Source organism: Phocoena sinus, chromosome 12, assembly GCF_008692025.1.
Source record: "Phocoena sinus isolate mPhoSin1 chromosome 12, mPhoSin1.pri, whole genome shotgun sequence".
Taxonomy (NCBI): Eukaryota; Metazoa; Chordata; class Mammalia; order Artiodactyla; family Phocoenidae; genus Phocoena; species Phocoena sinus.
The window spans coordinates 45,986,834-46,012,921 of NC_045774.1; the positions used below are offsets into that span (position 1 = coordinate 45,986,834).

At 37.1% G+C, this 26,088-nt stretch overlaps 1 protein-coding gene across 3 annotated transcripts in view; it reads left to right on the forward strand.

The window, feature by feature from the left end:
• Positions 1–1,530: 1,530 nt before the first annotated feature.
• The window catches only part of HDAC2 (histone deacetylase 2), a 31,477-nt gene continuing 6,919 nt past the window's right edge, over positions 1,531–26,088 (forward strand). Inside the window, exons 1-8 of one of the 3 annotated variants that reach the window (XM_032651543.1) lie at positions 1,531–1,841; positions 12,586–12,698; positions 13,807–13,924; positions 15,845–15,919; positions 16,395–16,533; positions 18,598–18,739; positions 22,280–22,372; positions 22,454–22,562. In XM_032651543.1, coding sequence (XP_032507434.1) covers positions 1,790–1,841; positions 12,586–12,698; positions 13,807–13,924; positions 15,845–15,919; positions 16,395–16,533; positions 18,598–18,739; positions 22,280–22,372; positions 22,454–22,562 — 841 coding nt within the window. In that variant the 5' untranslated portion in view covers positions 1,531–1,789. The remainder of the gene's footprint in view (positions 1,842–12,585; positions 12,699–13,806; positions 13,925–15,844; positions 15,920–16,394; positions 16,534–18,597; positions 18,740–22,279; positions 22,373–22,453; positions 22,563–26,088) is intronic. The other 2 variants (XR_004352562.1, XM_032651544.1) reach the window with 2 other exon arrangements.

Genomic DNA, 26,088 nt, shown 5'->3' on the forward strand with positions numbered 1-26,088 from the left:
AAACAAAGTCTCACTTCAGATTCCACTATGCTGGCTCTGAGAAGAACATTAGTTTCTACTAAATTAACTTATTCTGTTCTCAGAATGTAGCAAGTTGATTTTGGACTTGATAGAGTAAAATTTTTAAGGTCAATACCATGCAATTTTTACCTCTGAGTCAAAGTTTCTCACTCTGGTTCCTGTACCAACTGCATCAGTTACCTGGGGTGCTTGCTAAAAATACAGACTTGGGTAGAGGGCGATGGAGGCTACCCTGACTTTTTCTAAATTTCTTGGGGATGAAGTCCAGGAAAATTGCTGCTTTAAGTATGAACTACTTGCGGATTCTGAAGTCAAATAGCAAAATAAAGAGGATATTTTTGGTAGTGGCTCTGAATAATTCCTGCTTCAATAAGGCCTTTTTTTTTTTTTTTTTTTTCTAATGGGGGTGAGGGAGAGTGTGTATTTTGGGAAAACTGTAAGTGGCAAATGGTATAGGGGAATAAGAATTCTATGTAGCGGACTGTCAGCCTCCGCCTCCCCCCAGTCACCTGCAAGGTGGCTGGCTTAGAGTAGGTAGGTGCTCGATGTTTGTTGACTTGTTGAACACAGGGACAAAGGTATTTATAACTTCCATGAGTTTTGAAAGTCCTTTCTCTGAACTTCTGCACCAATCTTTCAGTGCCCAGCTATCAGAAGCAGCCATAATGGAGTAGCTAGGGTGTGTGGATTTTGGAGAAAGACTGAAATCAAACTCCAGACCATCAACATTTGAGAGGATCAAGTTCCTTAATCTCCCCATTTATAAAGAAGAACTAGAAGTAATACTTACATCCCAGCGTTGTTGGGAGTCTCAACTGAGTTAACAGGTTATCTATTACAAATAGGTATCAATGAAATACATCATTAATGCAAACACTCAGAACCCTATCCAACACATAAATGCATTCCACAAATGCCCATTCAAACCCAGGTACTCCTTAATGTCTGCAGTAGGTCCCCTTAACAGGTCAGAACCTCCGAGCAATTATCAGCAGAAAATGAAAAAATAAATGAAATCCACGACGACCCAGTATAGGGGTCGTGGGCTGCAGCTCAGCGGGTTCCATGCGGTCGAAGGGGTGGGAGAGTGGTCTCTCCCCGCCCGGCTCGGAGCACGTGGTCCGCCCGGGCGGGAGCTTAGCCACAGTGGGGGAGGGGAGCGGAGTGGGACATCGCGGAGGGGGTCTAGGCGGCCCCGGCTACGGTTGGGGAGGCGCCGACTGCGCAGGCTCATGATAGGCGCAACCACTGTGCGAAGATCCGAAGGGGTGGAGCGTTCACCTGGCTCCACGCTCTCTTTACTTACGGAGCGAAAGCCTGACTCTTTTTAAAAATAGTTTTCCGACTGTATTTGTACCCGCCCTGCGCAAGTTGCTCATCATTGGAAGGCCTCCTTCCCCAGAAATGAAGAAGCCTCTTTCTCTAGTCGTGCCCCCTCCTCCCCCGTGGAGTCACAGTGGACGCGCCCCACCTCCCCTCGGCCTCCGGAGGTGGTTTGGCTGCCCCCTCCCCCTCCCCAGTGTCGCGAGTTGGCGCCGCTGCCACCCCCTGGTCCGAGCTCTCGGCCACTCGGCCGGGCGGTACCGAGCCCTCCCGGCACTCCCCTCCTCTTCTCCCTCCGGCCCTCCGGCCTGCCTTTCCCCGCGGCACTGCCCCCCCCCACCCACCTTCGCCCCAGCCCTCTTCTCTCCCCGCCGAGCCGCGGCGGCAGCAGCAGCAGCAGCAGCAGCCAGAGGAGGAGCCGGAGGCGGCGGTGGCCGGGGAGCCCATGGCGTACAGTCAGGGAGGCGGCAAGAAGAAAGTCTGCTACTACTACGATGGTGAGAGGCAGGCCGGCCGGCGGGTGGGTGGGCGGGCAGGGCTGCGGCGCCGGGCCCGGAGCCGCACCTGGCTCTGCGGCAGCCGTCGCGAGTGGTCGCCGGTGCTGAGGGGTCAGGAGGAGGGACCGACGTTTGGCCGCATCTTAACCCATTCGCGACCCGACACTGTCTGGCAGCCTCCGCGGGGAGCTAAGTGGACGTCCCACTTTTCCGTCCGGCCCCTCTCCTTCCCGCAGTGTCGTCCGCCGCCGGCCTACCCTGGCTTCGTGCTGGTGCGAAGCAGACGGCCCTCCCTCGCGCCTCTCCCCTCCGCCTCTCCGTGGGAGGGAGGTTTGGGGTCCCCTGCTCCGGCCGCCTGCACCCGATTTCTCCCCCCGGGTCAAAACAGCTACCCCGGCCCAGACTCCACACAAAGCCCCACGGCCTCGAGAGCTCCGCCCCTCGAGCCCCCATTCCTCCTCTCCCCTCCTCCGCTCCCCTCTGTCCCCGGCTGGCCCGAGCGTCTTCTCCTTTCTCTGCTGCCGGCCTCTCCCCGGACCCCTCGACCCGGGTGGGTGCTGGAGAGTACCCCTTGAGGGTGGGGGCTCACGTGCGCCTTGAGGCGCGCTCACACCCCTGTTTTGCGTGGGCTCCATCCCTCTCCTTTGTTTGCCGGGTGCTTTGAGCGCCACTTTCTCAGCATTCAAGTGAAAAGGCTTCACTTCCTCAATAAAAATGAGGGTTTTCGAGTTTGAGGTAGTCAGGCTTCAGGGGAAATAAGACGGTGGGAGGGCATCGTAGAGCTGTTGCTGCTTGTGTTGTCGGTCAGGCTCGATGGGTTCTGGCTTGCCTCTCTGAGAGGTGGTTACCACCCACTTCTTTGTTGCTTTGTTCGATCAGGAAATACCGTGCTTTGGAGGTGTGGGACAGATAGCATTGGCATTTGGCTTGCGAAGGCTGTTTCTAGGCGATGGGAGGCCTGGTGCAGGAAAACTTTGAGGAGCAGTGCAGAAAGTGCTAAATAATCAGAAAAGCTTGAACTCGTGGAACAGTAAATTATAAAAGTAAGATAATTTCATTTTAGGGGTTCTTCTCATTTGCAATTTGAGCAGTAAGTCTTCTTGAATCCCGTTTCTTGGGCCAGTCAAAATACAATGAAAGGAGCGGTTACTTTTTTACAGATTGCACAAAGACGTTAACTTGGTAAATAGTCCCTAGTAGGTTACTCTCCAGAGAAGAAATTCTAAAATTTAACAAAGAAGCTAGGTTCAGAGACCTGAAAGTCTATCTGATTTGTGAGAAGCGATACAAATTTTGGAAGCTGTTTACTACATTCAATGTATTGTAAATCGTAAAATCTTAGAGCGGTGGAAAGATCTTACAGGACTAGGTCAGAATAAATCTGACTTTAATTTTAAAATGGCCATATCATATCTCTCCAGTTAGCAAGGATGAATCATTTTAATGCCTATTTATATAAAATAACCACTTGTGTCATTTGTGGAAAAATCTAAAATCTTACAGAAGAAATCTAAATTGTTTGATATTTGGTAGCTAGTGCTAAGTAGTCACAGCCATGTTTTAAAAATATTTTTTGAGAGAACTGCATGTATGTGTGATACAAATTGATTTGAAATTATGCCATCATGGGGGGGGTGGAGGTGGGAGTACATTTTAATTTTAACGTGAATTATTAACATTTCTTAAAGTTAATTCTTTAAGAATTCACGCATATTTTGGGTCACTGGCCTGGTCTTGCATTCCATGACCAAATTGGAAAGTAAATAACCATGTATGTAAGTTAATTTTTAAAACAACATTGTTTCTCTAAGGTTTAGAGATTGTTATTGTCAGGGCTTTGGGTAGAGAAGAAAGGTTTTAAAAGTTTGGGGTAACTGGTGCTAAGGCTCTTCCTGGAGCTGTTAGTTGCTGTTGACAGTGATAGGCTCTGATGAAGTAAGCTGCTTGAAACTTCTTGTCACCAGGCTTGAACCGTAGAACCAGGAGGTACACTTAAGTTGCAGTTTTATCAGCTATTTGTTCCTGGCCCCGTCTATGATGAGCCTCTGTTGAGGAAATGGGAGCAAGTACTGGTCCCAAAGGTGGGATGCAGACTTGGTAGGAAGAGTAATCTTTGATTGTGACTTAAGTACTTTATAGTGGACCATACAACTGCATTATCTGATGGCCAACAGCAGGTGTATAACTGAATGTTTGGGTATCTCTGGTTAGGTTATCTGTCTTTTGTCTATGGCTCTTCCTTGACTAATTTTTAGAATGGAATTTGTAGTTGCTTACATTTGGAATATGCTTTGAGTTCTTTTCATGGGTGTGGGGCTAATAAAATATTTTGCAGAGGTTATTAAATTGAAGGGGTATTATTATGCTAATTATTTGTATGTGATAGTATTTTAAGCTGTGCATAGTTAATTCCAAAGCTTACATTTTCATCACCAGAAAAACCCTATTTTGTCAGCCTATAGAGGTAACGATAGTAGTTTTTTCTTTTTTTAATTGTGAGGAAAGAGGATGCAAGTAAAGCAGCTTGTGCACAGGGAACTAACTCTAAGATACACAACATGGATTGGATTTGGAGTGTGTGGTGTCAATAATAATAGGGCCTTAATCTATTAGACTAGAATAGCTGGTTTTAACTTGTTAGTAAAGGAAGTAGAAGGAAGAAAGATAAAGAGGAAAGGAGTGAAGTAGCAAATTCTGTAACCATAGGAATCCTACCTTTAGGCTTACTGGGACCATTAGGACTACTCTTGGTGACACAGAGAGAATGTCTAGCAAATGAAAGGGGCTTCTAAAAGATGTATGTTCTTTTCTCCGTACACATTACAGTCTTCAATATCAATACCCTTTAGATCACTGGAATGATGGTTTCTTCTTCTTTTTTTTTTTTTTTTTTTTTTTTTTGCCGTACGTGGGCCTCTCACTGTTGTGGCCTCTCCCGTTGCAGAGCACAGGCTCTGGACGCGCAGGCCCAGCGGCCATGGCTTACGGGCCCAGCCGCTCCGCGGCATGTGGGATCCTCCCGGACCGGGGCACGAACCCGCGTCCCCTGCATCGGCAGGCGGACTCTCAACCACTGCACCACCAGGGAAGCCCATGGAATGATGGTTTCAAGTGAACCTTCAGGCACTGTTGGATAAAGTATTCTTAAACCTTTGAGGACAAGTAAGAGAAGTTTTTACTTCTCTTATAGCAGCTGTTGACTCATGACTCATTTCCAAAAACGTATATCTAAATCTTGATCTTCTAGTATATACTGCAAGATTGTCAATAATCTGTAAACGATATAGTTAGATCCCTTCTGGCTTTAAAATAATGCGACTTCTGGGGATTCCCTGGCAATGTGGTGGTTAGGGCTCTGAGCTTCCTCTGCAGGGGGCACGGGTTCTATCCCTGATCGGGGAACTGAGATCACACACACCACACAGAGCGGCCAAAAGAGAAGAAAATAAAAAATAAAATGATGTGATTCTGTACTTAAATGTAATTAGCAAACCAAGCTTTGTTAGGCTCTGATTAAATACTCACATTATTAATACTTTATCTAGAAATGTTAAGAGTACTTTCTTTTAAGCTTGAGGCCAATTACATTTAGTGTCTTCTACTGTATATACAATATGATAGGGTTGTATATATACATAATTTATATAATTACATGCATTGCTCTGTGTTATATTTTTCCCTTCTCTGATAGGACACATCAAACTATTTGGAGACAGGTGGTTCAGAGAAAAGCACTCAACACTGTACAAAGAGTTACCAAGATCATGTCTCCCAATATACTCCTAGTTTACTGTAGCACATTATAAGAATTCTGCTTGGCAGCCAACTATTGACAGATTTCCTTAGACGTTTACTTATAACAGTGATGCCAAAGCCTTTTGCTAGGTAGTCTTTAATGTAATTGCATGGGTTCTTAGCTATAGTATAAATCGTTATTATCCATAAAATAGGTAACCTTTTCTTTGGAGGCAAATCAGGGTGCTGAATGAATTATAGCAGCAGTTCACAAATACCAATGGTTTTAATTGCACATCATTACTTTAAACATAGTAGAACATAAGACTGAGATTTTCATATACTTGGGTTCTCTTCCCCCAGATGTTTTTTTACCATTTACTTCCTTCAAATTTCACCTTTTCAGAGAAGCTTTTCCCTATTACCTTAATCCCTGTTACTGCTTTTCTCCCTATCAATTATACCACCTAATTTTTGTCTCTCTTCCCACTAGAATATAAACTTCATGAGGACAGAATCTGTTTTGCTGATGTCTATACTTTCACCAGCCTAAATATAAATAAATAAATAAACGAACAAACATATTTTACATTATTGATGAATAAATGATTAACACCTTATATTTTTATAGCTGGAGCACTTTCATATAATATTCTCTCTAATTCTTACACCCACTCTAGTTACAGACAGGTAGGATAAGTGGCGTTTTATTTATTTTCCCCATGAAAATAGATTCGTATCTCTGTTTGACTCAGTCCACCACTTAATCCTTTTCTACATTGTCTAGTTTTAATGTCCAAGGCGAGATCAACATCTGGTACCTAAAAGATTTTTCTTTTTTCCTTTGGTGACCCAAAAGTGGCACTATTGCCACTGCTACAGAAAAAAAAAAAGGTTTCTCTGCTACCAAAAAAAAAAAAAAAGTATTAGTAATTATGTCTTTCCATTAACAAAAATTTTAAATGCTTGTGTTGACAAATCCTTAAAGGAAACAGTTGGAATTGAGGAGGGAGGGTAGTTATTTCTTAGGGAATAATAACAGCACTGAAACATGGATGAGATAAGATTTAAAAGTTCAAGTGTAAGGGTGAAGTCAGCTTTGGGTTCAGAAATATCAAATGGGCTTAAAGTCCCTACTGTGTGCCAGGTAGAGAAAAGATTGAAGTCCTAAGAAGAAAATATAAGACCATATTAGAAGTAAATGCTGGAAAGGGTGTGGAAAAAAGGGAACCCTCCTATACTGTTGGAGGAGATGTAAATTGGTACAGCCTCTATGGAGAACAGTGTGGAGGTTCCTTAAAAAACTGAAAATAGGGCTTCCCTGGTGGCGCAGTGGTTGGGAGTCTGCCTGCCGATGCAGGGGACACGGGTTCGTGCCCCGGTCTGGGAAGATCCCACATGCCGCGGAGCGGCTGGGCCCGTGAGCCATGGCCGCTGAGCCTGCGCGTCCGGAGCCTGTCCTCCGCAACGGGAGAGGCCACAACAGTGAGAGGCCCGCGTAACGCATAAAAAAAAAAAAAAAAAAAAAACTGAAAATAGAGCTACCATATGATCCAGCAATCTCACTCCTGGTCATATATCTGGAGATAACTCTAATTCAAAAAGATACATGCACCCCAGAACTTCCCTGATGGCACAGTGGTTAAGAATCTGCCTGCCAATGCAGGGGTCACAGGTTCGAGCCCTGGTCTGGGAAGATCCCACGTGCCACGGAGCAACTAAGCCTGTGCGCCACAACTACTGAAGCCCGCACGCCTAGAGTCCATGCTCTGCAACAAGAGAAGCCACCTCATTGAGAAGCCCACGCACCACAACAAAGAGTAGCTCCCGCTCACTGCAACTAGAGAAAGCCTGTGTGCAGCAACAAAGACCCAATGCAGCCAAAATTACATAAATAAATTGATTTAAAAAAAAAAAGGATACATGCACCCCAGTGTTCATTGCAGCACTGTTTATAACAGCCAAGACATGGAAGCAACCTAGATTTCCAGCGACAGAGGAATGGATAAAGGTGTGGTGCATATATATACAATGGACTATTACTCAACCATAACAAAGAATGAAATAATGCCATTTGCGGCCACGTGGATGGACTTAGAGATTATCATACGAAGTAAAGTAAGTCAGACAGAGAAAGGCAAATATCTTATGATATCACTTATACGTGGAACCTAAAAAAATGATGCAAATGAACTTACTATATGTGGAACCTAAAAAAATGACACAAATGAACTTACAAAACAGAAACAAGACTCACAGACTTAGGAAACAAATTTATGGTTATTACCAAAGGGGAAAGATGCGAGGGAGGGGTAAATTAGGAATTTGGGATTAACATATACACACTACTATATATAAAATAGTTAATCTGTATAATACTGTATAGCCCAGGGAACTCTGCTCAGTACTATGTAATAACCTATGTGAGAAAAGAATCTGAAAAAGAATAGATATATGTATATGTATAACTGAATCACCTTGCTGTACATGTGAAACTAACACAGTGTTGTGAATCAACTATACTCCAATGTAAAATAAAAATCTAAAAAATTTTTAAAAAATGTCTTTAAGGAAAAAAAAAATAAGACTGTTATATAGTAAGAGAGGGGACCTTTGTAGGGTAAATCGGACAAGGGAGGGCCTGAAGGCAGAGAATGGGCCAGCCTCCTTAAAAGAGTTTTCCTACATAAGACATTGCAAACTTCAAAGGCCTGGGTAGTTAGAAAGAACCTAGTACACTTAACAGGAAGGAAGCCAAGAGGAAGACATGGGGGAACTGTAGGGTGCCAGGCCAAGTAGTAAAGGGCCAGACCACACAAGACTTTGTGGTAAGAGATTTGGACTTGAATATTCAGGAAGCAGAAAGCCATTAAAGGTTTCTTAAGTAGAGAGAACTCTGGAAAGTGGAGAAAGAATGGTAAAGAGTAATAGAATGTGAACACTGAAAGCAAGAATTGAGTATATATTGGTCCACGTACAAGACAATAATTGAAACTGATAGACATGGACATATTTAAGAGAGGTTTTTGGGAGTAAAACCTATAGAACTTGTTGATGGATTGGAAATGGAGTTGGGGCTTTGTGATGACTGAATAAAGGATGGCTCCTAAATTTCTGAATTGAGCAGTTAGGTGGCTTATTCCTCAGAGAAGAGGATTTAGGGCCGCACTCTTGATTCACTGACATACCCAAGCACCTGCCTGGCACACAGTAGGCTCTTGGTCTGTTCAGTGAATGAGTGAACTTGAGAAACCCCTGATATTTCAAGGTTGGTGGAGGAGTGGCTGTGGGGTGGTAGTAAAGTCCAGGAACGTGGTATTGTGGAAGCCAAGAGTGAATGTTTCAAGAAGTGGCCAGTGTGTTAAAGCCGCTAGTGGACTAACTAGTCTGGAAGACAAAAATAATACAGTAGCTCTCTGTTTTTTCCTGAATCATTTTTTAGTCAGCTTTTCTTCAGGGGTATATTTTATATTTCATAGTCCTGAAGTCCAAAATTATCTGAAAGGTGAAAAGAAATTTTTGTAACTCATTTGGAATCAAAAGCTTAACCTGAATTAATGTTTATCATCTTTATTCCTCTTATTCTGAATATTCATACATTTTTGCTGCAGAAATATTAATGTTTGATTACAGAAGGCTGCCCAGTCTCCAGGTTATCACATAATATCTGGCAGATTTATCATTTTACATTTATAAAATCTGAAAAAGTCTGAAATGTATCTAGTCTCAAGGACTTTAGAGGACTTTAGATAAAAGAGATTGTAGACCTTAGTAGCCACTTCTCTTCTGATAGCTTCTTGAAGAGTGAGCAGCTTTGAAAATTTTGCAGATAACTAAATCTTTTTGGTAATTACTTCACATTGACAAAGTTTGTTGTATTCAAGGAGCCACTTAGAGCTAATTTTCCTGGATACTTATTTAATTGGTAAAGCATTTTAAACTATTTTGATGAAAATCAGGGTAACATTTTAAATGCCCAGATTACATTACTGACCATTTAAATCAGATGAATGAAATCCATAGGTTTTTAAAACTAAGAAAAGCCATATTTTATCTTTATGAAAAAGTGGATGGCTGCAGAGCACCCACGTAGAGAATTTTGTGATAGGGGATTAAGCAGGAAAAAAGTTGGGGATGGTTCTTTTAGACCCCCCCTTACATTTTGGAAGAATTCTTCATAAGCCAAATAGCAGTTATCTGTAGCTTGGCTGCCCTTGTGGACATGTGTCATTTAAGTAGTGTGCGTATTCTTCTTTTTTTAAAAAAAAATTAATTTTTGTCTGCATTGGGTCTTTGTTGCTGCACATGGGCTTTCTCTAGTTGCAGAGACGGGGGGCTACTCTTCCTTGCAGTGTGCACGCAGGCTTCTCATTGCGGTGGCTTCTCTTGTTAAAGAGCATAGGCTCTAGGTGCACGGGCTTCAGTAGTTGTGGCACGCAGGCTTGGTAGTTGGGGCATGCAGGCTTAGTAGTTGCGGCGCATGGGCTTGGTTGTTGCGCGGCATGTGGGATCTTCCCGGACCAGGGATCGAACCCGTGTGCCCTGCATTGGCAGGCAGGTTCTTAACCACTGTGCCACCAGGGAAGCCCAACAAAGATCTTAAGTCTTTATTAAAATGTTTGTATTCTGTATTATGTCCTTTTCTTGTCAGGCTTCCCCCTACCATTTCTTTCTAGGTTCTATAAGTGTCGTTGCTTTCCCAGTAGCTACTACTTAAGAAGATTGGCAGAGTTGCCTTGCCTGAGTTTGAATCTAGCTCCTCTATTGCTAGCTATTGTGACTTTGACAATATCACCTGACTTGTCTGCATCTCATCCATCTTCACTATTATAAAATAGGAAAGTAGTAATAATACCTACATCATAGGGTTGTTGAGAAGATTAACAGATAATACACATGAAGTGCTTAGAATAGTGCCTTCTAGTAAGCTGTCAATAAATGTTAATTATTGCTAACATCTTTTTTATCAAGCACTCTTGCTGAGAAATTGCAACTGTACTTTCCCTTCTATAGATTATTGTGGTCTTTCCCATTATTAGATTAGTGATTACTTTTCACTGGATTCTCAGTATGTACATAACTAGAGTATTTTATTTGATCTTAAGATACGGTAGATATTAGAGACATTTCATCTTGATAATTCTTACACAGGGGCAGATGGAAGTTATGTGAAGATTAGTTTCTTTATTCTTACTCTCGTTATCTCCTTTGGTAGTGATGATAACTTAGAAATACCTTCCTTGCATTAACCTTAGCTCAATGATGCTTCGTGTCTCTAGTGGGCTTTCTACATCTAAGAATTCATTGAGACCAGGTTGCTTTCAAGGGACTTTATGTGTACTACCACGATGTAGAGCGGAGCTTTATAGCTTGGGAGGTAGTTTGTTTCCTGCATTCATAGACTGAATTGTGATAAATGCAGAGGAGTGTCCCCATAGCTCTGCTTTGCTACTTGTCTGTATTGTCTTAGCTTTACTGTTGGTACAGATTAAGAAAGGTTACTTTCCTTTTAAATGACCATGTGTATATATGAATCGTTTTCAGAAGAGAGCTTGTGTTGAAAATGAAGAGTTAAGTAAATTAGAGGTGCGGTACCAACAAAATCAATTAGTAGTGGTATTAGAAACGGGTATGTTAATAAAAGTGAATGTTCATCCTGGACTGTTATCAAAAATATGGAAGAGAGAAGCAAAAGGTTTTGAATTCTTAGTTTTCATTAAACAAACAAAAAAAGGTGTGTATTTAGGCAGGATTTTGAAAGATTTTTTTGATCTAGAAGGGGAGTAAATGGCATTTTTTATCCCTAGTTTTTATTATATGAACCCATGTTTAAATGATTAACTTCAAACCACTAAAATCAGCTTGGCTATCCTAACAAAATTTTAGAATTGATTATTTAAAAACTAGAATTAGTACCGAACGTAATTTCTAATAAAGGCTGTTGTAAAAATTGCCCATTACATTAGAAAAATGGTATATATTTAAGTGGCATCCTTAACACTTTTTATTATAGAAACACTGGATCTTTACCTTAAAGTATTAATTTTGTTGAAATTTGGTAGACAAAAATCTGGGATTTTGGTGTTTTTATTTTGTTTATTTATTTTTTTGCGGTACGCGGGCCTCTCCCATTGCAGAGCACAGGCTCCGGACGCACAGACTTAGCAGCCATGGCTCACGGGCCCAGCCGCTCCGCGGCATGTGGGATCTTCCCGGACCGGGGCACGAACCCGTGTCCCCTGCATCGGCAGGCGGGCTCTCAACCACTGCGCCACCAGGGAAGCCCTGGTGTTATTTAAAGTAAATCTTACGTGTCAGTTTTAAGACCTTGGGATGTAATATATCATAAAAAGATAGGTTAGGAATTATAACTTTTTAATCGTGAAGAATGAGAAAAAATATCCTTACTACCTTGAAAAATGTAATAAGTATGTCATCATAGCAAAACTTTATTTAGGATCCAAATTTCAGTTACCAAAATTTTTATTGACTGTGATATGGATATATAAAACATTGTAGCCACGATAATACCAACTATAAAGGATTTTTGGCACGCCAGTGAATCATCCAAGAAGCAATATTTGCTATAAAATTTTTAAGTCATACTGGTGAAACTCAGAGAATGTACCTTAAGCATCTAAATTTGCCAGTAAATACTAAAAGCAGGTATCGCTCTAAGGAACAAAAACTTTTGTAAGTGAGTAAAGAGTATTTTATTTGGGCTAATCCTAAATAAGAAAGTTCAGTAAACTAAAAATCAGAAAAGCTTGCTTGCCTTAATCTTCGAACAAACATAATGTATTGATGGAGTCATCAGTATGTAAAAGTGTGCATAGGATCTTGGTTTTCTAATACAGTTTGAAAGTTGAAAAATCTAAAATTATTATTTAAGATTTCAAATAAAGCTTATTTAGGTGATAAATGTCGTCTAATGGTGGACACATAAATTTTAATAGTTCATGAAGATTCTCTTGTCTGTATTGTTCATTTTGTCTCTTTCCTCTTTTAGGTGATATTGGAAATTATTATTACGGACAGGGTCATCCCATGAAACCTCATAGGATCCGCATGACCCATAACTTGCTGCTAAATTATGGCTTGTATAGAAAAATGGAAATATATGTGAGTATACCTTTCGGTAAATATTCACTGTTTGTTTGTTTGTTTAAACCACTACTTTGAAACTTTGTTTTCAAAGTTGGAGGGCATTTAGCAGATGAAAAGGTGTGGAAGAAAAGAGAAACTCCTCTTTTTGTTTTATTCTTCAGAGAAAACTTGAGAGTGTGGGAGCTGTGGCCTCTTTTTTTTCCCCTATTCAACCATTTTAAAAAACAGTTTCCCTTCCCCAGGTTTTCACATAACTGGAGACCAACTCAATTTAGCATACTAAATATTTTTGTTATGATAATTACTGACCTGTGTGCTGCTGAAGAGTTGACCTGGGACTGTTAAAAAAGAATCATGCAGAAAATTAATCCTACCAATATTTCTTGGCGTATAGGAACACTGTATTAGTGAGCAAGCAAAGTGTCTATTTTGTAGAAGATGTGGGAGTATAGATAAACAGATATAAGATGCAATAATTCTTATCCACTTGGGGAGAAGAGAAAGACTTGAAGCAGTTAACAATGTTGGGTAATATATGTGAGCTTCTTTGTTTCAGATAATAGACATTTAGAGAAGAGGAGTTGGATAAGACTTTCAGTCAGGAAGCCTTGTGGCAGAAGTGTGTCATAAATGAAACGATCCTAGGAACAAGGATGATTTGGATAGTCAGAGGAAAAGGAAGAGAGATCATGAACTAATAGAGAATGAATCTCATTCTACCTGAATGAGTCTCACTCATCCTTCCTGAAGCTTTTTGGTCATTGATGAAATTACTGGATATAGAGCAGGAGGTTTGTGATAGAAAATAAGAGAAAGAGTTTATGAACGTGGATTAGTCTTTAGAAGGGTTGACCTATTTCCACTAAAATAAAAGGAGTGATTAATTCATAGTTGGTGTTAGGCCTGCCTAATCCTTTTTAAAGGAATGTGAATTATCTTTGGATTTGATTTCTGTTTTCTAAAACACACATGTATAAATTTGGATTTGCTTTGGAATTTATTTTGTTCTGGCAGACCTAGTTCTTTTGAGAGTATTGTTAGGGGAAATTGTATACTTTGTGTTTGGTAACCCTGATGTTACCAGTTGTAATTCCACAATTCTGACATTTATTTTTCTTCACAGAGGCCCCATAAAGCCACTGCTGAAGAAATGACAAAATACCACAGCGATGAGTACATCAAATTTCTACGTTCAATAAGACCAGATAACATGTCCGAGTATAGTAAGCAGATGCAGAGATGTATGTTTCTATGTTAAAAGTATATATTAGTAATGATAAATATAAATGAGTACTTTTAGAAGCTTGTAATTAGTTATCCAAATCTAGGTATTTTCCTGATCTAAAATATTGTTTTAATTATTTACTGATTTAAAAAGTCCGTGTAACAATACTAAAGCTACTTTAAAAAAAAAAAAAAAAAAAAAACCTACTTGAAGCTTATTGGTCTGCCAAACTGCCAGAGGGCTATCTGGATCTTCTTTGCATTTTGTTTTGGTTCCTTGTTAACTTTGGGATAATGGATATTGGTGGGGAGACCTCACTCCCCTGCTTTAAAAAAAAAAAAAGATTGTACTTTGATCTTAGCTTGGTGTGTATGCCTCTTGTCTTCTGTTTGGGTGCTTTAGTTAATCTGGACTATTCCAGAAAGTTCCAAAAAACAAAACTGAATTTGCCTCCTGTAGGCAACTGTTTACATTGAATTTACAACTACATGCTTACGTTGTATCAGGTATTGTAAGTAATCTAGAGCTGATGTAAATACATGGGAGGATGTTCCATGGGTTGTATGCAAATAGTATATAAGGGATTTGAGCATCCCCAGATTTTGGTATCCTCAGGGTCTTGGAACCACTCCCTTGTGAATACCAAGGGACAGTTGTACATATAATTTGTACTTCCCTTTGTTGTATTAGTGGAGCTTTTGATTCTCTTCTATATAGTGTTCTCTTTTGTAGATAAAAGGTATTTTATTATTAGAGATTGGTTGGCTTGAAGATGGAATGCAAAATGTCATTCTAAAATGACTGGAACAGTGTCTTTTAAAGCTTGATACTGGAATTCATTCTCATTGATGTTTTTATTGATGGACTTCAGTAATGATTTTTTTAAACAAATAACAGTTTCAATAATACTAAATTAAGTGTAGTTGCTAGACATCTCATAAATTCATAGAACTTCATGTACATTTCTACCATAGATTATCTCATTTGATTCAATAAAATGCTGTAATATAAATAGATATTATTTGTCCCTGTTTTTTCAGTGGGGATTCAGGCTTAGATTAAGTCATGGGTAGCCCTAAGGTAAATGAATTAGCAGGATTGGTTTAAAATTTACGTAATACTGAATTGTATTAAGATTGTGATCATATCTGAATAGCAGGAAGCTAAAATTTATTCATTATAGTGTCAATAAATTAAGGATGTGCAAAGCTACATAAAATAATGACCCTTTTTTTGAAGAGGATATAAATTAAGGGATGAGGAGAAACTGAGAATGGGTTATATGCATCACGACATATTTAGTTCCTCTTTCATTCAGTACTAAGGAACTAAATATGTCGTGATGTGTGGTATATCTGCATGTGTTGTCTCCTTGTGCCTTAAATATTTCTTCTGTATCTTGGCTGTCATGAGCTTAGTTAATTCTTACCATCTTTCAAGATCAATGCTAACCATGGACGTAGGGAACCAACTGTTACATCTTTTTGGTAATCACTAAAATACATTTCAAAGTTTTGGATGTTCTGTGTACTTAAGGAGTTTTAAAGAATGTAAATCATAAAGCAACTGAAGTTACTTATTTAAAGTTTTTAGAATTTTGATTAATTTACTGTCGTATATTTAAGGAAAAATGCCTGGAAAATTTAAGCCCATGTTTTAATTAAATAACACCAAATACCGTTTATATTTTGATAGCTATTGATTTCTTGTTAATAAAGCAGACATATTCCACAAATATGTTAAGAATTGGTGGTGGTATTTCACATATAACACTTTAACTGCCTTGGATAAAATTGCAAACTTTAGATTACTGCTGTGCTGTGTATGTTTTATGATTGCATCAAACAAACATTATTTGTAGGAAATAGTTTTTGTAAGAAAAGGCTTTCATTAATTCACAGAATGAATTGAAATTAATGAAATCCATCTTCCACAGTTAATGTCGGAGAGGATTGTCCAGTGTTTGATGGGCTCTTTGAGTTTTGTCAGCTTTCAACTGGTGGTTCAGTTGGTAAGTGTCCTGATTTGGTCAAATTTGAAAGTTGATTTAAACTTGGTATGTATCTTTTGGGTTATTTGCTTAGAACAAGTTTTAATAGTGGCGGATTTTAATAACAAAAAGTGTGTTTAGCAGAGTACAGTTTTCTTTAGCTGGACCCCCCTCCATGTTTTGGGATCTTAATGTCTCAAACTTTTTTTTTTAATTTTCAGTTTTTTACTTCAGTTGCATTTTCACTTAGAGACTTCTAACTACCATTGTCACTACTCCTTTCCATCTATGTGCTCTTATTTAATCAGATAACAACTATAGGAAAATAGTTATCTAAGGAGAAACTGTTAGTGCCCTTGATAATGATCCTTTCATGGTTTTATACTCTTTTGCTTATTTGCTTATGCATGGCATACTCTTTCCACTAGGGCTTTTGTCTAGTTATACTAATTTTTTATCTTAAACATTTAAAAGTCTCCCCTGTCTTGTTTGTTAGCTGGGGCTGTGAAGTTAAACCGACAACAAACTGATATGGCTGTTAACTGGGCTGGAGGATTACATCATGCTAAGAAATCAGAAGCATCAGGATTCTGTTATGTTAATGATATTGTGCTTGCCATCCTTGAATTACTGAAGTAAGTTAATTTGTGTTGATGTTTTTCCTATGAAAAAGTGTTTTATTTAAAACAATAAAATTCTATGGCTTAAAAAAATAAAAGTGAACAGTGGGTTGAAAATAGTTAATGGTGAATCATCATCTGTGGATTCATTCCAAACCATTGTAAAAATACAGGAAATTTGCCCAGTCCTTGGATCATTAAGAATGAGAAGTACATATCAATGTTTGAGGCTCCATTAAGTACCTTTCTAAAAAATATTAGAAGTAGTTTGACAATTTAGATTGGAGGTATAGTTTTAATTAATGAAAAATGACATGACCCGAGAAGTTTTATGTTCTAACATTTAATTAAATGTAGAACATTATGTTCTACATTTAACAAAAGTTAAATGTAAGTTTTAACTTTTGAAGGCAAAAATTTGAAACCTATGTTAAAGGAAATTTGTTTACCTATTGAATGAGACCAGCTAACTGCCTAGCTTCCACATAGAATGGGGTTTTGTGCTAATGGATATAATCATCTAAGTTGCTACAGGAGTTAAAGTTATTCTTGACTGCAGTTTGAGAGCAATATCTATAGCGGTATTTGTGATTTTGGAGATTTACAAAGTTAGATTTTTTACCCTCATTAGTTATAACACATCTTAGCAGATTCTACTTCAGATTGTAACAAATTGGTGTTTTCTTAACTTTGAAAATGTTCTTGCCTGAAGTTGTTCCATGCATAATATTTATAAAGGCTAATTTTTCAGTTACTTAAAATTAGGTATTGACTCCTTCAATAAACAACTGATCTCTGTCAATTGACTAATTGAGAGCCAAGCAAAACCCCTTGAAATCATTTGCCTTGTTTTTTAATTCACTGTTGATGTTGGTTGCTGTGTCTTCATCTGTGAGCAGCAGTTCTTATCTGCATGCTAACAGTCTTAAAAGGTTTAATGTAGTTTCTCTGGACACACTTCTTCAACTAGTGCAAACTTGATTTAATTAATTGACTATTGGAAACAGCTTATGAGCCACTCAGGCATTTAACTTTGTTCACACTTTTTTTTTTCTTTTTTTAAGAAAGTCTATGATGAGACATTCTGGTTTTTATTTTCCAAGTTTCTGAATTTTGCTTTCCTGCGAGTTGAGGATATTCTTGTGAGTGCTTAGTCGGTAATGTCAGCCTGTATTTTATTCTTTTAACATGGCTGTGGTATTATTGTAAAATAAACACAGTGCTCTGCCATTTAATTCCATAATAATCCTCACTTCATTGTGCCTTGAAAGGATGATATATGAAATTCACTTTCCTTTTTTCTTGTTTTGACATGGGTATGCACTGGTTATAACATGTCCAGTATGGTGATAACATGTGGCTCTTAAAATGCATTCGAATTTTACTGCGATGTGTAGTTCTCCAAGCAGCACTGTGAAGTGATGAGAATACCACTTGTGGTTTCTGTCACAAGCATTCGGTTGAAATAAAAAAGAAGCCATAGACAATACGTGAACAAACGAGCATGGCCATGTTTCAGTAACACTTTACTTGTGGACATTGAAATTTGAATTTCATTTAATTGTCACATATCACAAAATTACTATTTTGATTGTATTTTTCAGCCATTTAAAAATGTTAAAAAATGTGCTTATCTCAAAGGCTATACAAAAAGAGGCTATACAAAAAGAGGCCATTGTCCAAATTTGGCCTATGGACCATAGATTGGCAAACCCTATTTTATAATACTAAAGATACGCTAGAGAGATGTTTTAAAGTAACAATCTTAAGTAAGGTATAATCTTCAGTTATTAATGTACAGAAACATATACTATGTTTTTAAAGCAGAATAAGGCAGATTTCACAGAGCAAATACATTTTCTCATCTAGATTGGGTGTAAAGGGAAGATTTAAAGGTCTGAGGCTCAAACTGTAACTTCAGGATGGTCTCTTTGAATGGTGTCTTAGGCTGGAAGTAAAGAAAAGAAAGGGGATTAAACATTCTGGAATGCAGGAGCTCAAAAATAGGTTTCCTGAATCCATGGTGGTTTGTTCTGTCTTAAAACCTTTTTGAAAACTTACTTAAGGTTTTGTTTTCAGGTATCATCAGAGAGTCTTATATATTGATATTGATATCCATCATGGTGATGGTGTTGAAGAAGCTTTTTATACAACAGATCGTGTAATGACTGTATCATTCCATAAATATGGGGAATACTTTCCTGGAACGGGAGACTTGAGGGTAAGATTGAATTCTGTCTGAATAAATATTATGAGATTAACCTAGGAGGTTAGTAATCTTACACCTGAACTAATGTTTTTCTGAGTCATTAATTTGAATCTTGTATGAAGGATTCGTCATTTTATATGCTATAACATTTGTTGGAATTCACTTTTGCTGACTACAAGCAAACATTCAACGAGAACTTAAAGGGCTTTCTTTTGCTGAGCTTTTTTCTTTGGTTGAATAAATATTTTTGAACATCCACAAAGCATGAAGCAGTTTTCTTGATGTTCAGTTTGAATCTTCAAAACCTACTTGATGGTAGCCTGTATTGCTGTTGAATATAAAGATTGGTGGAATAAAATAATTGAGTCTTTTTAAGGTTCTTGTACTGCCCTCCTTTTATGATTGGTCTTTATTTAATTGGTCTAATTTTAATCCCTTTTTTTCTTTAGGCTTCTGAAATTTGTAATGTATGTATATTCTCCCCCCGCCCTCCCGCCCCTGCCTTGGGGAGAGAAAGAATATCATAGCTTATCCTGCCTGCCTATTACATCAAGTGCATTTATTTCTATATTTCTGTTACCTTCTTTCACTTGGTGCTCTTGAAGTTGTTTTGTGGGTTTTTTTTTGTTTTTGCTATACTAGAGGTTTGGTTTTTTGAACCAAACTGCAAACATGTTGAAGTTTATTCTGAAATTTAAACAGCTGTTTTTAGTTTAGCTGTATTTTATGGGAGATTTCTTTTGGTATGGCATTCAACATTGGTTCTAAGCTGTTTTGTTAAGGTTGTTTTTCAGATCTGTGGTATGTCTTTATAGTTTAACAACCAAAAGTTTAGAGTGACCTTAAAGTAGTCTTCAAATGTATGACTTAATTATTTGATCACAAGGTTGTGCTCTTTCAGTAAGAATTCAGATGGTGAAACCTTACTTTATCTATAAGTGGGTAAGAGGTCATTTGTTTCATTTATTTCAGTTTAAATTATGTGGCTTTTAAAATAATTTATATTTGCAGTTCTTTCTTGCCATGTTAGCTCATTCAGTGACTTTCCCCACTTGGTCTTATCTTACAGACCAGTGGTTCCCAAAGATTGATCCTTAAACTAGCAGAATCACTATCACCTGAGAACTTAGAAGCACATATTCTCAGACTTTAGGTACTCTGGATGATTCTTTTCTGCACACTAAAGTTTGAGAACCACTGTTCTAAACCAGTAGAATTTGTTTGTGTATAACCATTGCACTCTGGTAGAAATTAAGCAAAAGCTTTCCAGCTTTAAGCTTAAAGAAAGATAGTGTCTTTGCAATACAATTCTAATAATCTCAGAAATAGCAAATGGAAGCCTCTGTTTTAATTTCTGACAGTGTACTTGAAGTTGTTAGAAAATATTGGAGAATATGTGGTTTAAAAAGATTGAGAATGACTTTCAATATCTCTTTTCTTAGGATTTTATACTCCCTGTATAAAATGTCAAAATTTTTTCCTTTTGCATATTATAAAGGTGTCCCCCAAATTTAGGAAACTAAAATCAACTGCTTCATTATATGTGTAGTTGTATTTGGACTTTCGTGAAACTCAAGCATAACTTAATAAACATTACCTTTTCTACCTGACAATTCATTCTAAATCAGAAAAGAAGGCTACTCTAAGCTTAGATTGTTGTTAGAACTATGCTTGCATTTATTAGATCAGTAGTCTAGGAAGAAAAAAACCAAAGGTGTGATAAAGTAGTAGTTGTGGAGTAAGAAATGGAAGGTATAAAACTTGGTCCAACAAAGGCCACAGTTCTGAGTTACCAGCCTTTAGCTAGAGTGAGAAGTGCTGACCAACTTTCTGTATTGTAAAATCTTAGTGTCAACATGTATTCCAACTGTGTTTTCAGTGCAGAAGTCTAGGGGTTTACGGTTCTTTAAGTTTGTCCACATGTGTATAGTTTGTATTTAGTTATATAAAAATTTAGATTCTTTAAGAAAAATTGTAGGAGTGAGTGCGTAATTTCATGCTTTTTCATTGAAAGTTGGATCATAATAACTCTAATATTGAAGGGTAAGCTATGCTTTTTAAAAAAATGGATTCAAGCTGAGATCGTTCCATGAGAGATAAGGGAAGAACATGTATTTGTATTAGTAGTTCTAAAGATTCATATACATTGAGACATTATACAGTTGACCCTTGAAGAATGAGAGGGTCGGGGCGCTGACTTCTGTGCAGTTGAAAATCTGCATATGACTCTGACTCCCCAAAAGCATAAATACTAATAGCCTTCATGATAATATAGTCAGTTAACATATTCTGTATATCTACATGTATTTTATGCATTCATAACATACCTTTTTCTTAATTTTTAAAAATATTTCTAGACTGTAGTCATGTGCAAGTTTTTTCAGGTTGTTGCAAATCTCCAGAAAAATTTTCCAATACATTTATTGAAAAAAATCTGCATGTAAGTGGACCCACAATTCAAACCCTGTTGTTTAAGGGTCAACTGTAATTTAAAACATGTAAGAACCAGTTACCCCCAATCCTTTGATGTTGTAGTTGAAGCACTGTTTTGTAGAAATGTCTCAGCCATATCTTCTAGGAATATACAGTTGACCCTTGAACAACACAGGTTTGAACTTCTATGTAGATTTTTTTCAATAAATAATTACTGCAGTGCTAAACAACTCACAGTTGGTTGCTCTGCAGATGCAGAATCATGGAGATGGAGGACAGACTGTAAAGTTAAATTCAGGTTTTCAACTATACGGGGGTTTGTACCCCTAACCCTGGTGTTGTTCAAAGGTCAACTGTTTATGTGTGTATATATCTGTATGAACATACACATAAATAGATATACACATGCATAACATACACAAATAAATAAGTATATAGTACATGTATGTATATTTTAAGTAAGAGTGTGTGTGTGTGTGTGTGTGTGTGTGTGTGTGTGTGTGTGTGTGTGTGTGTGTGTAGCTGGAACCCAGCTCTCAATTTCTCTCCTTTGCTTCTTTTGGGAGGTATTAATGCCTAGAGTGGTACTTATTCAACAAGTAGAAACAAAATTTATTTCAAGCCCAGTTAAAGAACAGATTTCAATGCTTTAGTCTGCAACTGTTAAAACTTCAAGAAAGTCTTAAAAGTAAACTCATACCAGATTGTGAGCCACAAGAAGGATTCTACTTTAGAGACGATTGTCCTGCAGGGTTCTTTGGCTCAGAGTTTATATTTCCTACAGTTTTACCTATAAAGTTGTCTTGTTTATTTTGTTTATGACAAATTTCTTGGGTAATACTTAACTTCAAATTGCCTTTAACTGTGTTAAATTTCTTTTCTCCCCAAAATAATCATTACAAATTAAGTGGAATTGGTTCTTTTCAGCTTTATAAGCCATCCATAAATGTTGTAATATGTACTTTTTCTGTATTATTTCCCTTCTCAGCCTACTAGATGAATTAAGAATTGGGTTTTGTTATCTAGTCTTTTAATCTTTTAAAAATATTTTAATAATTAAATATGTCAAACTTTTTATTATGATATATTCTCTGAGATCTATTTAACTATGTATTTTAGGATATTGGTGCAGGAAAAGGCAAATACTATGCTGTCAATTTTCCAATGAGAGATGGTATAGATGATGAATCATATGGGCAGATATTTAAGCCTGTAAGTATTATTATTTTCAGAAATGAAAAGGAATTCCAAAATGTTTTTTAGAGACATTAACATTTGTTACCTTGTACATAGATTATTTCAAAAGTGATGGAGATGTATCAGCCTAGTGCTGTGGTGCTACAGTGTGGTGCAGACTCACTATCCGGTGATAGACTTGGTTGCTTCAATTTGACAGTCAAAGGTAAGCAATTTGAAGGGTGATATTCCAGGAAGAAAGTTTTTTTTCTTCCTAAGAACCTCCCATAAAAGCTGTCATTTAATTTTTACCTGCTATTTTAACAGGGAGCCATGTGTTTTTTATGGGTTTTTGTCATATGTATCTTTTATTTTGTCAAATTTATGTATATATTCATACATGAGTAGTTTTGTAAGGCTTGTTGCAATACCAACCAAGGCAGCGGTTTTCTTTTTTTAAAACTTTTATTTATTTGTTTAATTATTTATTCCAGTTTTATTGAGATGTTGGCATACAGCACCATGTGAGCATAAGATGTACAACATAATGATTTGACTTCAATATCATGATTTCAGCATCATGAAATGATTAACACAGTAGGTTTAGTGAACACTCATCTATAGTACAACATTAAAGAAATATATTAAAATATGTATATTTTTCTTTGTGATGCAAACTCTTAGGATTTACTCTCTTTAACAGCTTTCATTTATAACATACAGCAGTGTTGATTATCTTTATCATGTTGTACATTTCATCCCTAATACTTATTTATCTTTTAACTGGGAGTTTGTGCCTTCTGACTGTCTTCATCTAATCTCCCCTCCCCTGACTCCTTGCCTCTGGTAATCACAAATCTGATCTCTTTTTCTATGAGTTTGTTTGTTGTTTGTTTTTGAAATATAACTGACCTACAACACTATGTTAGTTCCTGGTCCACAACATGTGGTTTGATATTTCTATACATTTCAAAATGATCGCCATGCTAAGTCTAGTTGTCATCTGTCATCATATAAAAATATTATATTACTATTGACTCTATTACCCACTCTGTACATTTCATACCTGTGACTCATTTATTTTGTAACTCAGTGTTTGTACCTCTTAATCTCCCTCATATATTTCTCTCCTCCCCTCTGGCAACCATCTGTTGTTCTCTATATCTGTGACTGTTTCTGTTTAGTTATGTTTGTTCATTTGTTTTTTTGATTCCACATATTACACTTAGCATAATTTTCAACAATTTTTGTTGATTCTTTTGGTGCTTACCTTTCTTTAAATAACATGTAAGCTTTTCTTTCTTTTTTTTTTGACCGCACCATGCAGCATGTGGGATCTTAGTTCCCTGACCAGGAATTGAACCCAGGTCCTTGGCAGTGTGAGCGTAGAGTCCTAACCACTGGACCACAAGGGAATTCCCCAAGCTTTATTATTTTTAACTTTTAATTTTAACCTTGTATATTCACTTTCCATTGTGAAAGAAGAGGGAGCCACCACTTTGTCCCCAACACATGCATACACCCTTCCAATATTTCCATTTTTACAATTTAAATCTGGTATTTAGACCAGAATTTTGGTCATGGTATTCAGTGTTAATGGCATCACCAGCAACATTGAAGCATGTTTCAGCTTATTCAATTTCCTTTTGCATAACTTGTTTTTCCCCATACAATTTTGTCATTTCCTTAGTTTTCTCCTTACTCATTAGTAAATTGCCAGTATTTATAAATAGTACATTATATTCAAATGGATCAAGTGTTCTGTCCGTTTTACCTCCATGAAAAACAGTCTTCTGACTTGTTCCTGTTTGGGTGAATTTCCTCTGTAGATCTGGTAGAACATCGAGCTGTTCTTTGCTTATAAGTGTTGAAATCAACATATGCTAGAGGTCCAGACTAAAGTAAAGATCACCGTTATGGAATGAACTGCTAGGGTATAAGAATAAATCTGAAATTTTATTTAATAAGTTCTTAAAATTTATTATGTATGGATTAGTTGTGACTTTTCACAGATATTGTACATGATTTTGGAGTTGTTTTCCTTGTGAACTTTTAGGTAACAAGTTCATGTTCTGCTTTGAATTCTCTCATAAAATGTGAAGAATTCTCAAGTAGAACTTTTTCCAGAACAACTCTTGGCCTAAATGGAATTTAATAACTAAATACAGGTATTAAAGGCTATTTTATTTGATGTTACGATAGCTCCTATGCCAGCCAGCATTACAATTATGACGTAATCAATCTATTCTGCTTATATTAGGTTGAAAAATTTGAAATAATTGCCCCTTTTCTTGCTAGGTCAAAAGTGGCCAAAAAGCAGCAGTTTCGTATTGTTGAAAATAATGTGCGGATAACCATCTGTTTCCTCAAAATGGATACAATCTTCTTAAAATCTACTTAATGTACTCTTAAGATGTGTATTAACTTGTCAGTTTTCTTAACTTTTTGAAAGTTATTAATGCCTTTGTACTTAAAAGCAATAGCTTTCATAATCACAAACTACAGCATTTTATTTTACTCTTACTATAAATCTATATTTCAACTGACTGATAGAATATCCGTTGTATAAAGCATGTAAAGATATTTGCAATCCCAAATGTCAAACTTGATTCCAAGCTTTCTCCACTGCCAGCTTCAATTCAAACTGCTAAAGTCAGTTTACCTCTTGTCTGTCTCCTTTCTATCTTACTTTATATTGATACTGTTGTATGCTCTCCCATTCTTCATTTTTATAAATTTTAGCCTTTAAAAAATTCCTTTATAATCATTTTTATCAGGTTTTGAGATGAAAGAAAAGTAAATGTCTTTGTTTAGCCAGCTGTCTTTACTGCTATCTTTAAGTTAACTGTTTGTTTATTTCATCTTTAAAAAATACCCAAACAGTTTTCCTTTATTATAAGAAGCCTGAATTTTCATAATTGCAGTAATAACTGTTGGGTTATGAATCATATAATATAACTGTTTTTATATATGTTATATGTTTATGTGTTTACACTTTTTATGTCCTTATACATAATTTCACATATTTATACATATTTGTATACCCTTTTTAACATCTTTATTGGAGTATAATTGCTTTACAGTGGTTTGTCAGTTTCTGCTTTATAACAAAGTGAATCAGTTATACATATGTCCGCATATCTCTTCCCTCTTGCATCTCCCTTCCTCCCACCCTCCCTATCCCACCCCTCTAGGTGGTCACAAAGCATATAATGTAACTATTGAAGAGTACTTAATGAAAATGCTCACAGTATAGTTACATGAAGAAAACATACCATTAAGCTTTTAACAATTAAAAAGAATTGGAAAGGAATATTCAAAAAACTATCTTTGGATGAGAATTTTAGGTAGTTTTTTCTTTGTACTATTTTGATTTTTCCAAAATATTATTCAACATACATCAATTTCTTCTATAATTGAAGGATTTTTTTCTTGCTTTAGACATTGACTTGTGTTCCTGAATGATGATGATAATATAAGAAGTTACTAGTAACTCGTAACTGATTTCTAAACTATGACATCCAAAGGAAATATTTTGTTTTCATGTTAGGTTTACTTTATACTGAAATTTCTACACAAAGAAATTGGTTAAAGTTTTTTATAGTAGTAATAAATATTAATTTTATAATTTTAGGTAAGTTAAGAAAAATGTCCATAATACCACTGCCTAACGATAACCTATAGTTAAACCTGTATAGCCTTACATAATTTTTCTGTATATGTCTATGGAGGAAAGTGGTAACAAAAAGTCA